We start from the raw sequence: 18,888 nt of genomic DNA on the forward strand, positions 1-18,888 counted from the left end.
CATCCAACATCCAGCCATCCGTCTGATCCTTCGGGGGCCCCTTTTGGATCGTCAAACGGTCGCCCGATCGATCGGCGGCCGTGGACGGTGGTTTTGGCGAGCCAACCGAACGTAAGTCCGAGCGTAAGAAAGATAAAATAAATACATTCATAAAACGGCTTAAAATCGACGCTAATCCTTTAGGGCGCTCTCCGCGCGTGTGTGTGTGTGCTACCACCCACTCCACCCACCCCGCCCGGCACATGCACTTTTCGTCCGAGCCGAGCCGCTTGGCACGATCTTGGCACGCCGGCGTCCCGGCGTAAGAACCTTTCCCGCGCAAGTGACATGGGGTTGATTCTGTTCCGTTTATCTTATGGCCTGCTGCTGGCCCCACTCGAGTACCCTCCCTGTTCCCCCCCACCCGTCCCTCGCTGTCACCGGTGGCATTCGGTTCCTTCGGGTTCGCCTTTCGTTCGCCGTTCGCCCCTCGAGACCGGGCGCGACGTCATGCGCCAACTGCTCGGTCTCCGAGCTCGCCGGCCTCTCGAGCTGAGCCTGGCTCGAGCTCCTCGAGCCAAGAGCATTCAACTTGGGTGGTCCAACTTGGCCATCACTCGTTTATTACAAGACACCAGGCAACGGCAGCAACAGCAGCGGCGGCGGCGGCGACGGCGGCAACAGAAGCGATCGAGGCGGGCGTGGAGCGATCGAGTAGAGTTACTTCTGCTTGCGTTGCGAGGTTAGGTTCTGTGTGGAGATCTCGGATCTCCCGCTCGGGCCGCCGTGCCTGTAGCGCCGTTTCGAGGGGGACACGCTCCGATGCAAATTAACGTTGGTGAAGGGCAACGTTTGGCGTAGCGTAGAGAAACGCCGGTCCGATCGCGATCGACTCCCGGTGATGATCGGCCGCGACAAAGAAAGGACCGCAACGCAAAACATAGGACAGTATCGGCCCAAAGGGTGAGTGTAATATTCAATAACGCTTATTGATCTACTGCACCACTTTCGGAGTTTCTTAAAATTAATAATAAAATTTGGATTGATCTTTATTAATGTCATGATTTTTATTAAATTTTATATCAAACAAGGACGTTTTTATAAATTGGAAAACGAATGTAAAATTGACGTATTGCGCGTCCGTCGTTCGAGTAGTAATCGTACACGCTCAGCGTCTTGTCCGTGCAGGAGGTGGCGATGTAGATGCCACTCAGATCGAGGCTCACCTTGATCAGGCTGCCCTCGTCCGAGTGCGATCCCTTGAACGTTTTCGTGTGCTTCGCGTTCTGCGTGCTGTACACGCGAATGTTCCGATCCTGGCACGCGGTCAGAATGTGCTTATAGTTACTGTCCACCTCCATGTCGTAGAGCGTGTTCTTGCCCGAGCAGTTGTTGCCGCGCAGGAACACGTTGTTCTGGTAGTGGCGGAAGATGATGGATTTGTCGGCACCGCAGGACACCATCTGGAACTGCTTGCCGACCCCGAGGAACCGTACCGACGTGATGCTGCTCGAATGGTCGTCCAGCGTCTGCAGGATGCGGTAGTTGGCGTCGCAGTCGAAGATGTGGATCAGCCGGTCGCGGCTCGCGCTGGCCAGCAGCCGTCGTTCGATCTTTTCGTTCGTGTACTCCAGGCACAGCACCTCCGAGTCGTGCGCCTCGATCGTGGTAATCAGCTTAAGATTACTGAGATTATAAATCCGAATGTTGCCGCTCCGGTCGCCCGTGGCCAGCTGACGGCTGTCGGGCGCAATCTTGATGCACCGCACCCCGTTGCGCCCGTCGTAGCTGGAGTTCTTCTCGGCCCCGTGGATCGGATTGTCCGTGTCGCGGATGAAGCTCAGCTCGTCGTCGATGTACAGCACCTTCAGCAGCTCCTTGCTGTAGATGTTGCGCCGGTAGATGTCGTTGTGCTCGCACCCGTCCACGTCCCACACGCGGATCGTGTCGTCCGACGAGCAGGTCATGAAGCAGTCGGACGGCAGCGTGGCCACGTCCCCGCCGGAGCTGTAGCGGTAGCTGAATGGCACGGTTTCGACGCCCCAGATGCAGGCGGAATGGTACAGGAACGAGTGGCTTTTGCCCACGCGCCGGATGTCCCGCAGGTCCCAGATGTAGAGGCTGTGGTCGTTGTACACACACATCACCTTCGAGCGCGCCTCGTCGTACACGATGGCGATCGTGTCCGGGTACTTGGCGTTCTGCGGCACGGCCATCATGTGGTTGATGTGGACGCCCTGCGCCACGTCCACACCGAGAAAGTGCGTCCGCGGGAGCGTCGTGATGTACTCGAGCGTTTCGGCATTGAACACCCTAAAACGAGAGAACAACAAACGTAAGCGGCGTAAATATTTGGACAGTAAACGGCGACCTACCTTACGATGGCTTCGGCACACCCGACGAGAATGTACTTTGTACTGGCAACCATACAGTTGGCCGCGTTGGTCCGGCACATCACCCACTTGTCGAGCAGCCGGCGCGCGTTAAACTCCACCAGGTGGCCGTTGCGGGTGATCGCGTACGTGCTCTCGGCCATCTCGCCCTTCCCGCAGGCCACCGCACAGAAGTCATTGTTCCGCAGTTCACCCAGGATCGCGCTGCGGCCCATCAGCGGGATCGGTTCCTTGTACTTCCGGCTTCCCTCCAGGTACCAGTACTTCACGTGCCGGTTGCCGACCGTCACAAAGTAGTTGCCATCCTCGCCGAAGCTGACGGCCACTACCTTCGCCGTCACCTTGTTCGACGCAATCTTCAGGTTCGCTTTCCAGTCGAACACGTTCACGATGTTGTCGTGCTGGGAGCCGACCGACACCAGATACTTGCCGGTCGGCGAGAAGGCCACGCAGCTGACCGCATACTTGTGGCCGGAAAACTCGGCCACGATGCTACCGGCCGCTCCGTTCTCGTACGCTCCGCCGCCACCGTTCGCGTCCAATTCCCACACCTTGATCGACGGGTTGTGACCGCACTCGCCGGTGGCCAGATAGCGGCCACACTGTGAGTACGCGACCGCCGTGATCGCTTTCTTCGTTGTGTTGAGCAGGAAGTTTTGGGACAGTTTCTTCGAGTTGAACAGCACCACGGTGCATCTGTGAAAAACAAAAAGAATTGGTACGTTTACTAATTTGTTTAAAATCGTTTATTTTTTTTACATTTTACTATGTCTTACGTCATGCGATCAAAATCGATCCCATCGAATCGATCACTCAAATGGGTGCGGTTTAATATCAGCATCATTTATGCAGATTGGACCCGAAGGACCGAACCCTTTTTTCTTACGACGCAAGCGTAACACTAGTGTGTAATTTTTAAACCCCCCAGAAAAGCGCGCCTCGAGGATCTGCAGCGGCATTCGATGGTTCAGTAGCCTGGCCACCGCCGATCGGCCGCAACTGGAAGTGGCCATATTTGGAAAACGATCATTCCGCGCGTGCTGTGAACGGGGGCGCCTTCCTCACCGGCGGCACTGATCGCTGTGTTGTGCTCCGCCAAACAATCAGCGCGGCCCGACAATTGTGTGGACTTAGCTCTCCGAACTACTGTGGGGGGGGGCCTCTCCTTTCATAGGTCGCTCTCGGTGTGGTATGTAAATTGACGGTCTGCGCACCGGCGGCGGCTCAATCTGCGGACTCTGGGTCGGACCACACCGTCAAAAGGTTGCGCGCTACCTTGAGGAGGTTTTACGGAGAGGGTTACGAAATGTTGGTTTTGAGTCCCGCGCATGGCGGGCGCACTTTATTTCCCCTTTTTGTCCGCCAGTGGCCGCACACATTTGGACCACTCGTGTGTGCTCGTTAGCCAACGTTTGACACCTCGATCCGGCTTTCAGCGGCGGCGGCTCTGCCTCTCTAACGAGCCTCCCCGCGCAACAACACTCTGCACGTCCCGTGAACAATAGGCCCACAATTGGGAAAGCAAACAAGAGGGATCAATAAAAAGCACGCGATAGGCAAAAACATGGGCCCACCACATCCCACTGCCCAAGGGAAGCTTTCTCGGCGGAACTAGTTGGCTCGCGAGCCTCGCTAGAGATCCGCGCACCGCGTCGCGGCGTGCATGGGGGGAGGGAGTAGTGATCAACGAGATTGAAGATCGGGCCATTTTAGGGCTCGCACGTCACGCTTACGAAACATGCCGCCTGCTTTTGCCAGGGGCCGAAACAGCTGTCGACGGGCCGGCGGCGATAGTCAATCATCATCCGCAATTATCATATGGTCTCTGCGGCCGGAGGACTCTGTTTGACGTGACGTGACGAAAAGACCCTTTGCGGAGGGATTTAATCTTCGGTTTCATCTGTCTCCTGAGCTTTACATTTAATGAAAAAAATCACCATCTTTATGTGCAATCGGCTGTAGTTGGGAGGCGTTTCTTGTGTGACAGTGGAGCGGTTCTCCTCAATCATAAATGTCAATTGAAAATAGATCTCGTTGCACAAGCTATTTTACAAATTTCTTGACTAATTTTCCATTAATATTAATATTCGCAACACACTGGTTGTTTGTTTGGAGACCAGTGCAAATAAAAAAGCCCTAAAATTGACAATGGACACCCTTCTAATTACTTTAGTGCTATTTTTTACCAAAAGCATTAATTGTCGTAATCAATTATCATATACCAAAGAGCTGTCTACAGAGCTCTAGAGCTTGCATATTAGACTCGCTGTGTAACCCACTTAGTGGTCAGCTATATCAGGTCGGGTGTTGTATTGTGAACCCACGGATTGATCGACGTTGCATACATGCAAAGAAGGTCAATCCTGATATGCCTTCCCCGGCAGGTCTTCCTCCGGTATTCGCCGTACGCCGCACTCCATGAACGAGAGACGCCTCGCGTAGGTGTTGTAGACCTTCTCCACGAGCACAGCAAGTGTCCACAACCAACAGCCAACAGCCAAACAACGCGCCGGCGCAAGTGGGCTTTCACGCTCGACTTGAGCGACGCGACTATTTTGTTTGTTTCGGGGACGAATGAGAGTTGCTGATTTGCTCGTCAACCGTGTGTCCTCGACAGTCTATTTTGGGCTATCGCGCACAACTCATCGAACATCGTGTTCGAGCATTAGTGAGCTTGTTGAGCATTCCACAAGGAGTTTCTACACGTTTCCGCCTTACCAACCAACGCACCCTCCGAAAACCATCTCAGAGTATGTAAATTGCCTGTTCCTACGCACTGTTGACTAAATATTTCCTCCTTAAAAAGCGCCGGAAATCAGGCGAATTTTAGTACACACACAAACCACAGGTGGTGGTGGTGGACATACGGATTATACGGCGCCATTTGTGCCGATTTCTTCGAGTCCGAGAGGTGATAAAAGTGATGCAAAACGAACCGATAGGCAGTCAAAGCTCTCGACGTTCTTCGGGTGGGCTTCCGTCCTCCTGGTGGTGCCGTTTTTACCGACCACATCTGGTTAGGTTGCATTTTATTGATGCGCGTATAAAGTTTACGGCTCACCGGTTACGATGTTGCTGGTGGGTTGTCGTGTGTGTGTCCAAACATTAGCTTAGGATTAATGTCGTCACTTGCGCTTCAGGTGATTGAAGCACGCCCGGTCAGGTGGACTTCATAGGTCAACGGAGAAGAAATCAGAAACCTCAGAGGCGGCCGTCAGCGATCGTCGGATGAAGAAGGCGATCGATGTCTGCCTCCATTGTGTCGCTGTCATTTCCATACGATTATCAGTCAGTTTGGAAATGCAAGCGGATCCGAAACGAACTCGAAAGCGATTTTAAACCACTAACGGTAGCTTCCAACTGGCGATACCGTGAAGCAGAGGAGCCTAATTTATGTGCCGAAGCTTTAATTAGGGTGGCATTACGGAGCGCGGCGTATCGATGATGAGAATGTCTTCATTCCATAATTGGAGCTCTACGACAGCACCTTGGCGAAACAAAGGTCTCAAAAGTCTATCGTACACTTAAAATGAATGATTATTATCCTTGAAAGGCCCCGAAAAAAAGTCTGTAAGTTGTAGATCTTACAACCTGTTTAGCATACTAGTTTTCGATTTCATTTGCTGTCCCCATGCTGTTGGTCCGAAAAGATTGACGGCCAATCTCTTGAACCTCCTAAACCTACCTGATCCGCGCACTCAATTTTATAAACCAATTTTAGGCAACCCTTCACCCAGCTAATGAATCCGCCCCGAGACAGCGGCCATCGCTAATCGAGTAATCATCTTAATGTTGAAGATACCTTCTCGAGGCATTGGGAAAGTACCGGGGCCAATGCCGATGGGAGGAAAATTCGCATTTCGTTTCACCTTCAGGCGCGTGGTAGGCTTTTAAATATTGCCCGGAGGTGGCCCCAATTTCTGGCCGGATACCTAAACCAACCGGTGGGCCTCCTAAAAGGTGGGCTGGCTCTGCCGTCCGGCACTCGGTTTTTCCTTCGGAGCAACCGCATCTGAATACTAGCCACCGGTTCCGCTTTCGGATGCGGATCGCGCAAATTAGGGTTACGGTGTTTGTAAACCGGCCCGACGGAATGGCCGCACCGCCTCTCGCTCGCCAGAGAAAATGGCAAGCGCCACGGCAGTTTCTTGACCATCCCCTCCGCGGGTATTGGTATGTGTGCACGCTCGATTTGTTTGCACAACACACTCGCTCGGAATTCTCCTCGGAAGTACTCGCGGAATCGCGCGCGCAAAGAAATCGGAGGCCTCACTCTGCCGGTTCTGCTTGGTTGAGGTGCGCAATAGATGCGCGCTCGCGTATCGTCTGGTGAATGTTACTGGAAAATCACGGCAAATAACTGGGCATGCAAACCTGGGGCTCCAGTGCCCCCGGGGAAAAGGTAGCTGAGGCGAGCCGTCTTTAAAATGCAAACGATGCGAATGGCGAAAGGAAGTTGTGAACTAGCCTTCCAGAACCCAACAGATGAGCCCCTTCAATGATTGTCTATCGTAAATGTACTTACCCCGCCGGATACGCCAGGATGCCGGTGGTCGAGGACACGTCGAGGCCGGCATTGCTACACACGGTGAGGCCCAGGATCTTCTTTAATTTGATCTGCAATGGAAAGGAAAACGACGCCATTAGTTTGTGACACGTTTGCAAGGTATCGACAAATATTGCCAGAAGAGCGCAGTCCGATATCGGGTCGATATCTTGTCGGTCGTGACCTTGCGGCAGCGTCGGTGGCCGAGATGGATAACTTATCTTGGCGGTGTCTTTGCGCCACCTACAGATAAGATTCGGTCGTCTACGCATCACCTTCCCGCACAAAAATAGAGAATGCGAAAATAAACTGGAACTGAAGCCGGTGTTTGAACACGTTTTGTTTTTATTTATTTATTATTACAAAAACAGTCAACGGGCAACGTTGACAATGTTTTAGGGGAGCGATTTAATAAGAAACAAATATAAGTTCATCGATGGTAGATTGTAGGGGAATGCAAATGAGTAAGACGGATCCAAGCCTCGGATTCTAGTCCCAAGATCGCCCAACACGATGATTGCTAACAAAAACAAAACTTTCCAGAGAAATTCGAAAACGCCTGGAAAATGTAATTGAAAGCAAATCAATTTTCCCACACACAACACCGCATGGAAAAGGCTGACTGGCTGACTGAAGAAATTGAAAAGCTATGCTCGATCGCCGGAGAGAGGAAACGAAAAGCGGGGCTCTAGTGCAGCAGCATAAAAGGACCGATTTGAAACATTAATTTTTTGCTACATTTTCCAGTTTTCCCCAGCACACGGCAAAGTGTAAGTGAGCTCAGGTGACGCAGCTCGAAAATAGAAAAATATTGGCCCTAGGCCGGCCGCTTTTGTGGGCTCGTTTACTCGTGAACTTGCGCTTTCCACTGCACACCGGTATGGCCGGCAGCGAAAAGGTTGAACAGAGGCCGTTGCCAGCCAGGCCGTCAGGTGCATCACCGGTGTTCGGTCGAGGGCTTTCGTTTGACATATGCATATTATGCAGTTTGTGGTGCCGCCACCGCCCCATTCTCAATAGCGAACGAGAGGATTTGCGAGCGGATCGGGACGGGGTCGTGCCCCCCACGCTGCTGACGGCGGCTAAGCTAATACACCCTGGTTGGTGGTGTGCACTATGGGGCTGCCCCGAATGGTGCGTGTCACACTGAACCCTTTGTCGTGAAGAAAATGGGTGAGCTGAGGCCTCGAACGGACGCTCTTGAACGTTCACCGGGTGGTCCGTCCGACGAGGGCTGTTATAAGCCGGTAAAAAATAAAGGTCATGGGAAAGGTGCCGTTCTGAAGCCGAAAGCCACCATGCCCGAAGGTTTCTTTAGGCTACGATGCACAATGTGTTTGATGGAAAATCGACACAAAGTCGCAAGTGTTTGTTTACGGGTTGCGTAGAAGTTGAGACGCGGAGTTCAAGCATAAATTCGCTACTTTAATTAAAATGAGCTCGAAGCAAAGCTAAATATTACATAATTCAGCCGGCACCTTATAGTACCGTAAATTAAAACGGGAGCTTAAACGGTGGCTCCATATCCGGCGGGGTTCAACACATCCCGGGGTCGTGCAACTACCAATTAATTGGCATGACTTGCGGCAACCGGACACGCTGGGTCAATAATGTGGGCCAAAAAATGTACACCACCGTACAGTAGCAACATTTAAAACCATTCGCACGCTTGGGCTCACTGCCAATACTGAGGCCGCCCTCCGTCCAGTTCCAGTAGCCCAGCACGCGGTCATACACTTTCCACCCGAGCGAGTGGCAAGATGGCAATAAAAAGTTAAGCAAACGTTATCCGTTCCACACTCCGACGTTCCGGACCCCGTGACGAGGGGCGGCGATTGGCGTAATTTGTAGAACAAAGATGGCACCGGACCGACCCGGACGACGACGGAGGGGCTAGGAGACAGATCCCCGCTCAGGATTATTGCAAAACTTCTGACATGACAGCGACCATTCCGCGCGATATTCACATCCCGGACCGTGCGCCGCGCGATGGTGGACTCCTCGTTTTGGGACATAAATTATTGCAACGTTTCATTATGATGCCACGCCGTTACAGCACCGGGGAACGGAACTGCTACTCCTAGGCCATGCGTACCAAAAGAACTGTGGTGCTTCCCCTCGGAGCACATTAAATTTTCATTTGGGCTTTCCGGAACGAGAACGATACACCATCTTTGTCGGCGTCGCCGTGTCTTTAAGAGGTTGTCTTTCGCGCTGTCTGCGTCAGATTTTGGAGAAAAATCTACTTTTACGCACGAGTGACCGCTTTGAGTCGACCAAAGAGAATTCGCTAAACGAAGTGGAAAATCAAGCGGACTAAGAACCTTTTGTTTTACTTCTTAAGGGCCGCCGGGGTATTTTGGTCGCTTTCCGTACGCAGCAGAATTTTTGAAAAGAATATCAAACAAATTACGAGCTTCTTTACCGAATTTATCAGGTGTACAAATAGAAAACCGCCGTTTTCCCATAGGCGGTGCTAGCAGCAGCAAATTAAACGATAAAAATATGCAAAACCCTGGCAATGACAGTTGAGGCATCTGTCAACAACTCCACAAAATTTCGTTTGTTTATTTTCACTCTGCTTTGTGTTATTCATGTGCGAACATGGCGCAATTTGAGCCGAACGAGAGCCATTTGCGGGAAGTGTTGCTTTTTGCGTTTCATGCTAAAAAAAATGCAGCTAAAGCGCATCGAATGATAGTAGAAGTTTATGGTGAAGCCTGCATTAGTGAAAGAACGTGTCGGGAGTGGTTTTGCAAGTTCAAAAACGGCGATTATGACGTGCAAGACAAGGAGCGTCCCGGACCGGTGAAAAAGTTCGAACATGTCGAATTGAAAACTTTGCTGGAAGAAGATGCTTGTCGAACGCAACAGGAACTTGCAGACTTATTGGGCGTGACGCAACAAGCAATATCGCATCGGCTAAAAGCCCTAGGAATGATCCAGAAACTAGGATATTGGGTGCCGCACGAGTTGAAGGCGAAGGACATCGAACGGCGCCTTTGCATTTGCGAGCAACTCCTTGAACGGCAAAAAAGAAAAGGTTTTTACATCGCATCGTGGCCGGGGATGAAAGGTGGATACACTATGATAACCCAAAGCGTAAAAAATCGTGGGGGCTTCCCCGCCATACATCAACATCTACAGCTAAACCGAACATTCATGGCTCGAAGCTGATGCTCTGTATTTGGTGGGACCAGCTCGGCGTTGTCTATTGCAACCAGGCGAAACCATTACAGGAACCCTGTATCGGACACAACTAATGCGGCTGAGTCGAGCGTTGAAGGAAAAACGGCGTCAATATTCAGAAAGACACGACAAAGTTATCCTTCTTCACGACAACGCTCGACCACATGTTTCCAAAGTCGTGAAAACATACCTGGAAACATTATAATGGCACATACTACCCCCCCGCCCTACTTTCCAGACATCGCCCCGTCAGACTACTATTTATTCCGATTGATGACGCATTACCTGGCCGAGCAGCGCTTCCGTTCTTTCGACGACATCAAAAATCGGATCGATGAATGGATCACGTCGAAAGATGAAAAATTTTTCCGACGAGGAATTAAAAAGCTGCCCAAAATGTGGTAAAAAGTTGTGGCTAACAATGGCAATTACTTTGAAGAATGAGTTTGTAAGAAGTTTTTTACAATAAAGCCTCAAATCATGAGAAAAAACGGCGGTTTTCTATTTGTTCACCTGATAGTAGTCCTCGATTTTCTTAGCTGTCAAATTTGGAACACAAATAGGTCGTCGTCAAAGAATACTTGATCGAAAACTTGACAACGGCACACTGAATTAACCGTCGTCATCGCCATCTACGTTATTACCGCGCGAAGACATGAACCCATCACAACAATCGCAGACAGAGGCAGAGACTGTCAGTCACCTCACATCCCATTAGCTCAAAATGAACCGTTTCACGGATGACGACTCGGTAGCGGTGGCGTCATGTCGCCTTGCATTTAAATGGTGAACATTTTCATTGCCATCAGGCGACCGGGCTGGTATGCAAACGCACACCTCCCCCCAAGGTCAATGCGCCGCGTAATGGATGTAGATCGTTGGAAGAAGCCCGTCACATGCTGGCAGCAGCAGTTATTGCGACACACACTCATTAGAGGCCCAAAGTTTGACACAGAAGATGGAGAGGGATGGGACCCGAAAATAGAAGGACTAATCCCCGTTATGTATTGCTAGAAAGTGCACCCGGAATATCGGAACTACGACATCATCCTACAACAGCCCCACAAGAGCAACAAACCAATATTTAGACAATATGTTGGTTGGTTGGTGGTGGTGGTGGTGCCACCGAGGGAATCGATCACAGGCCGGCGACATCTCGCACCGCTCGCGACCACGGTTGGATGCATTAAACCGGGCGATGTTGCCCCACAAATAGTGGGCCACAGGGCGTAAATGAAGCGCACGATAGAGTCGGGCCTTCCAGTGCAGTTTCTATTCGAGTTGAGTGCTTCGGGAAGGAAACTAGCAATGCGATCTTTGGGTTGATGCTGCGGTCCAATAGTTTTACATCCGATCCGAGCGAGCCGAGAGAGTGAACGATGCCGGCCACCTACTAATTGTAGATCGACCGCCGCTGCAGCAGCAGCAGCACCCGAACCGATGACCATCTTTGGCTCGAAGTTGCCGTTTGCATTCAATTGCCCGAGGGCCGCGGCCCAACAAAGGGCTGCGTTTGTAAGATTGATTCGTTTGCCTCTGCAATCTGCATTCCCACTCTCTCCCCCAAGAGCTTAAGGGGAAGGTGGTTAAGGCTGCGGCTCGGAGAACCAAGAAAAGCAAAGCAAAAAAAACAAAGAGGGTTAATTTGGTCATAAAATGCGGATTAATTATTGGCAACACTTTAGCCCGCCAGCCGGGTGTCTCGAGGCCGACCTTCGATTGAATTTTCCGCCCACCTGGATCGTGTGGCTGCAGCGCGTTGCACATTCGAGTGGAAGAAGTAAACTGCACTTTATGACCGTGATTTCTTTCACTTGACAGTCGCTCCCTTCCCCGGCTGCACCACACACTCTCTTGGTCGCCTGCATTTGAAGCCTTTTTATGGCTTGTTCAAAGGTTTACGATGTTGTTTGACCATCCATTCCGAAGCAAATGAATTTATAATGCGTCAACGCGTTTCTAGACCGTTTCGCGGTCTGCTTGTGGAACTGTGACTGAAAAGTATCCGATTTTAGAGAGTGTCAACACGCTTATTTTGACTTAACATATTCGCTGGAGGACAACGTAATTAGTTTGTCGTCGAATGATTTGCTCCACATTTCTGGGATTTGCGCCTACACGGAGCTGGTCGTCGGATTTGCTTCATCAACGTTAATTTAGCTGTGATCCGAATTTAGAAGGAATCGAATAAGAAAAAAGAGAACGCACTGGGATAGCGTGTGGATTGAATAAATCCGACGGGCTACAAAATGAGGATTTTGAAACACAATCAAAGACACAAAACATCGACGCGATCGACCCGCTTCGAGCCAATCAGCGCGGATTGAAAGTTTGCTTCATGTTTCATGGCCAACAATGCTGGCCGCCCCGAATACTGGCATCGTTCGCATTCCCCGGAAGCGGTGCAGCGATGCAGTGTGGAGAGTGCACCGGCACCGCACGCATCGGTACGCAATTACGCAGCCCGGATGATCGCCTGTCGATGCGCGGCAGGAGAAAGAGCTCAGCGCAGAAGCTACAATTAAATTGGCCACTAATGCACGGCAAAGGAAACGCCGATCGGCAAGCAGCGAGCGCAAAAGCTGGTGGATGGGCTTCCCGTTTTGCTACGGCTCATAAATATTCCTATACGCGGTGATCGCGCGCCTCCAGGATCACTTTCAATTACCGATCGCTACAGAATGCCGACGACGATGGTGCAGAACATGGTGTAACATAAATCATCGCAAACGCGAATCCACCACCCAAGTGGAACTCTCATTCCTTCGGGCGGGACACCCTGGAGGAGCATGATTTTATTAATAAACTCACTCGCGGGTTGGGTGTAGCTGTGCCGATAGTCACCCGCCCCAGTTATGATTAATTGCCAATGGTCACCGATGACCAAACACCTACACATAACCCCCGGTATACGATCTCGATCCACGCGATCTTCGCGTTCTCGAGAAGGAAGAGACAGGAACGAGGTAAGGCGGCCTTAAAGCTCAGCATTTGTCCAACACGCGCGCTTCCCTTCGCGATCGTTAATTTACTGTGCGATGAGGGGATGCATTAAAATCATATAAATTAGTGCCGGAAGCCGGATGGGTGGTGGAGAGGCCGCAGATGACCCCCGGCGTCGGCGAGGAGAGATCAGGCATGAATGGGTGGTTGTTGGTTGCGCGTAGGTTGGCCGTTTGCAAACCTTCGAACGAGACGTCGGTGTGTTTTATGCGTTTTTTCCCCTGAGCGAAATAAATCAACGGCAGCAGCAGCAGGTTGTGTGGCCAATAGGAAACGGCTCCGAGGTGCGATTCGATCTCGAGGAAATCAGCGGCCTCCGCGAGGTTGGAATTCTAACGCGCAGCAGCAACAGCAAGTGGCGTTGTCGGAAGCGATCGGACCCCGTCTAACCATAATCGTGTGGCCAGAGTGCCAAGATAGGGTGTCAGCTGTTTGGGTGAATATTCATTACCGACTCGGAGCGGACGGATTCCAGCCCAGCGACGGGACACCAAACCTGTGAGCTAGTGGTGCGCAGCAAGTGGTTTATGGTCGCCTCCGATCGAACACGAATAATTTGGTTAAATGATTTACGGTTCGATATTGAAATGCATCAATAATTTACAGTATCTGTCCGGCTGTCACATTGCACACCGAATGTGACGTAAATTGAAATGGAATGGAACGTTTGATGGTGCAAAAAATTTAAATTGAATGGCCCTTGACGTGGCTTTGACTGCAAATATTTAGAAACCAGAGATCCAAGACCTCTTATAAGACCCAGGAACCAGGAGTAATGAGTAAAAAAAAGTGAGTCTCCATTCACCGGAAAGCGCAATCCGCTTCCAGCTGCGACAGACCATTACGCGTCACTTGGCTGCGTGCGGCGCGGCGGACGACGAAATGACTCTAATGCTCGCGCCTCAAAAAGTTCGCTGAAGAGCGCGGGCGCGCGGTGTGGACAACGACGCCACTGTAACTGAGAAACTTTCATCTTCACCGTTTCACCTTTCGCCGAAAGTGGCCATTTTGCTGGGGAGGAAGCAAGCCGCGCACTGAAGGATTGATGGTGCACCACCAGCCAGGGACCGAAGCCAAGTGCCGCAGATTGGTGTCGTTTGCGTGGAATGAGACACTCCAAAGGCCCTCTCATCGGTCTGAGCTTCATCAGTTCTGCTAAGAAATTGAGGGCTTCCCGTTAGGTCTCCCGGGGCCGAACCCGAAGACCCTTCATCGAGTGTCGTGGTAAGGACGTAGGACGGAAACACACACGACGGAAGGGTCACAATCTGGAAGATCAAGAAGAATTATGGTTTTGCATAATTGCGCTTGGCCCCTTGGGTTCGTCCAATCGCTGCAGACTGCGCTGCACCACACAACACTGGCGCGGGCCGCTTTTCGGAAGAAAAGTGAAAACTATTACTCAAACCAATTTGCCCACTGACCACGGAAGAAGCTCGCCGCCGCCGCCGCCAGTCGAGTGGCACCACTTCCGGAAACTTTTCCTTTCCCTCTGCGATCGATGATGCTGCGGCACGACCAGCAAGTGGCGTCGGTTCTCCTCTCTGGAGCCCCGCGTGTGACCGTTGTGTGAAGACCCTAATCCACAAAACGGGAAGTCGACGACGGCGGTACTGTGTCCTAAGCAACCATTAACCTCTGAACTAGTTCCTATCGTGGTGTGCGCTGCCGGTCGCAAATCGAATTAGGCCCCCTCAAGACACCGGCGGGCGGTGGGAGGTTGTTGGAGCCTTGTCAAGTGGTTGAACGTCCGGTCCGGTAATAATTAAATTATGACCAGCAAAAAAAAGGCGAGGAACACGGTCACGATTGACAGGTCTGTCGGGACATTAGAAATTGGATTTGTATCGCCGACGGACGGCGTGGCGTTCCACAGATGAGTGGGACTTATATTGGGCTCCCGCCCATCCTGGAGAGTTTCTCCACAGGGCGGCCCAGGTTTTGGGTCCAGTTTTTTGCCCAGTCACACTTAATCGGCCGCGAGATTGTCGAGGTCCGCGTTCGCGACGACTGTTGACCGGAGAGGTCCACTGCCGGTCCACTGGGGTCCACATAAATTAAATATTGATGCAATTTTGACCCCCACACGCAAACCGCACACAGAGTGGGCGGTTGACATGCGGCGATCGAGGCGATCGCGAGCTCCGGCGGTTCGTAACGCTACGCGATTAAGCAAAATTAATGTCAACAAGGTGTGTCATTTATAGCTTTATTCCAAGACGCTTTTGCATAACCTCACGGGGGCCATTTTCTTTTCACAAAGCTCATCAGAAATCGGAGGTTACGCAACACGAAACGCTTATTTATCATGGACGAGGAGGCAACAATGCAGCTCCCTCCGGAAACGCAGAATTCTCGAGCTAGATGGCTCAAGATTATGACATTATCGTTTCGAGAGCATCGTTCGAGTGCGAACCTCGAAAAGCTTTGTACGCTCCCCGGAAAGAAGGACAATCCCCAACGGACATTTTGCTGGCGAACACAGCAAAAACAAGCAACAGACAAGTTGAACAAAATCGATATAATATCCTTTTTTTTTGGGGGAGCTTTAGAAAATATGCTCCGAAGTGTGGTTGGTTTGTGGCGACCACATTTTCTTCTTAGCCCTTCGAAAAGAGCCTCCTAATAAAAAAGGGTGGAAAAGAAAATCTAAAAGCAATCGCTTCAAATCGGTTTTCCACAGCACCGCAAGCTCGGCGCGACGTTGTTTCGGGACCAGCATCATAATAAAAACTCAATTTCGCTCTCGGTGCCGAACTCCGGCCACGGCCACGGATCTTCCATAAATATTGACATTTCGGGGAAGTCGCTCTGGGCCCGGGACAGACACATTAAGTTTCGGCACACGCCACCACATATTGTGGCTGAAGCAGAAGCGTGCAAAGAGTTTCAAACGAATTTCGCTTGGCCGAATCGAACACTAAGCGAGCGCGAGTGTTGAAGGCCTTTCCTTTCGAACGCCACCACCACAGCATAATCGAATCTAAATCGGTAGCCCGAGGATTTTAGAGTGACCAAGTGAGTGAGCGGCCCCGGGGAAGAGTGGCTACAAAGTTGCAGCAACGGCCCAAACGACGTGTGTGGAGCGGCAATGAACCGTGCGCGACGATTCGAATGCATTTCCTCAAATTTATGAGCGCCCATCGGTGAGAAACTCTCTTCTTCGGTTCAGTTGCGTGCGGTGGCCAATTTGTTTATCGAATTTTTTGCTCCGTTCTCCGCGCGTACGCGGAACTGCCGAGTGGAGTCGGCCCACCAGAAAGGGCCTGCCGAAAGGGACGACAAAAAATCTAAACCGAAACCCGGAGAAAGAGCCGGGTAACGTCGTCGTTACGCATTACTTCGCCCGGCCACCGATCGCGGACCGGTAGTGTCGCGGAGCGTTTATGGTGGCCATTCATGCGCCCCACCGGGTGTGCGTGGCCCCGCCGGGCAACGCGAACTTCTATCAATTTGCATAAGCTTACGGTATCAGCGCCGTTAGTGCAACTACGGATGGTGGCAACGGACGACGGATTGGACTTGGACGAATGAAAAAACAACCGCTTGCCATTCGTTCGTAGCGCCCTTCTCTTTCACCAACCGAGCGCGCTTGCTGTCCCTAGCGGTTCTATCACCTCGGAGCCAAGAGCCATTTCCCGCGGCATACCGTTTTAACGGATTTCTACTTTTTGCTTTTGACTCCACCCAAAAGCTTCCCCTTTGGCTAGAGCGGAGCGGAGGAGTGTCAATACCCGGACGCCCGGGTGGTTGCTTCTTGGGCGGGCTACAGGAAGTTCACTACCACCGAGGCACCTGCCGGGAATGGCAACAATAGTCCCAAGCAAGAAATAGAAAACCAACTACGGACCGTGCCAATACATCTTTAGGGAACTGGTGAAAGAAATGAAATCAAGCAAGTTTCCGAAATGCACCGGTTTAAGTTGAAAATTGAAAATGAAAAAGTGGAAAACTAAAACTAAACAAAAACATTGACAAAATAATTAGAAAAAGACTATAGACTATAGAAGAGAGGAACTAAAGCTATACTAAAGCAACTCAATAAAAGAAAATGAACAAATCAAAACTCTAGTGAACAATAAAGTAGCTCTGGCGAAACAAATAAAATATGTTAAGATCTAGTAAGATGTTTATGCAAAAGAAAACATTTTAGTTGTTTTATATTGATTTCTTGCAGCAATCAAATTGAACAAGCAAAGAAAGAGACAAACAACAAATATTAATATTGAAAAGTTTCAAATTTGTGTACAAATCAACATAAATGTAAATTAGTTTTAAATATTGGTACAAGCACCTACTAACAATATAAATTAGTAACTTAAAGTAAAGAAATAATGTAAACAGGTAAAGAAGCTGAGGAAACCGAGAAGAAAATATGTTGACAGTTCTCTTCCTTCGCGGAACGCAACGTCCCAGTAACGCAACAAAAACGAAATGTTGATTTGAATTCCTTTGCCAGGTAAGTGGTGCGCGGTGCACGCACGGCTGGTTTGACATTTTTACAGCAATTTCTCACGATTAGATTCGCCACGTTGAACTTCGCCCCTCGCAGCCACCCTGGCTCACCGCCGTCACGGCGGCCACGGTGAGTTTCGTTCCCGCGAGCAACCACAACAGACCAGGCAGAAGAAATTACGTGACATCCTATCCTTGCGGAGGAGGGCGTCATTTGCAAAGCGCGCAGACGGACGAACGAACGTTTGCTGCGGGTGTGTTTGTATGTCAAGTGCATCACAAACATCCTGTGATCACCGCCGGCACAAAGGAAGATAAAAAGCAAACCACGGAGTGCGGCGAGAGCCGCAAAGGATTCGTACTTATGCATGCACAACCACAATTACTGTCCGCCTCTGCCTTTTTTCTAGTTTATGTTTAGCAATAGGAAACCATTTGCCCGCCCGTAATTAGAACGTCTCTTATGAGAAACATAAATTGCAGCGAAATTCGTTGGCCACGATTGGCCACTTTGTAGCACCGAGCGAGCGCGCTGCTTTTACATCAAACATTTTGCATTCCTTTGCGACCCACATTTCATCAAAAGCGCTTCGCGCGTTTGACGCGCCTGTTAGGGAATAGATTAGGGGTTGCCGTAAGTTTGTTTGTTTGGCATTTTGCCGTCAACCGAGGCCAACACAGCGGCCGCCCATTAGCATACGGGGGCTACGAGTGTCCGAGATAGTGGCAAAAACCAGAACGTGACCAAATTTAATGTGATGACGCGCAGCAATGTGGTTACTGAACAGTGGGACAAACACAACTTAACCGCAATAATCATGTGAGGATGTGGTGCTCAATGACTTGTTATTTTACGACAAATCTCCCGAAAAAGGCGATCAACACTTTGAACAGCCAATTCCTCCAATTACCATCGAAGGAAAATCGGTACACATCCATCTAACGGTTGGGAACGCAATCGGTCATTCATTTGAACCTTTACTCCACACGAACATAAATCCGTCCGTACATTCGCCTTTCCCACGGGGCTATAGCGCGATCTAATTTATGATCAATTCTCTCCATGACCGTTCTTGAACCTTCCTCCTTCGAACACGTGCTGGGACGTGCCCAAGCGTCTACAACATAATAAAACCTCACTCCTCAATCAGATCCACACATCTCACGGACTATCGATTGAGAAGTGTGCAGGAGCGCACCCCGGCCGTTCAACGTTAGATGATCAACACAATCCGATATCGCATCTCGACTACCGACAACCTCATCTTCGTCGTGAGAATAATCACTGTAATTATGGCGCGTGATGCATGCGTTCCTTCCGTG

At 50.6% G+C, this 18,888-nt stretch overlaps 1 protein-coding gene across 1 annotated transcript in view; it reads right to left on the minus strand.

Annotated features, from left to right (window-relative positions):
* LOC128270944 (uncharacterized) overlaps positions 1–18,888 on the minus strand; it is a 74,873-nt gene that overhangs the window by 16,339 nt on the left and 39,646 nt on the right. The window contains exons 2-3 of the mRNA XM_053008373.1: positions 6,898–6,989; positions 2,355–3,068 (exon numbers count right to left, since the gene is read on the minus strand). Coding sequence (XP_052864333.1) covers positions 2,355–3,068; positions 6,898–6,989 — 806 coding nt within the window. The remainder of the gene's footprint in view (positions 1–2,354; positions 3,069–6,897; positions 6,990–18,888) is intronic.

Source organism: Anopheles cruzii, chromosome 3 (assembly GCF_943734635.1).
Source record: "Anopheles cruzii chromosome 3, idAnoCruzAS_RS32_06, whole genome shotgun sequence".
NCBI lineage: Eukaryota > Metazoa > Arthropoda > Insecta > Diptera > Culicidae > Anopheles > Anopheles cruzii.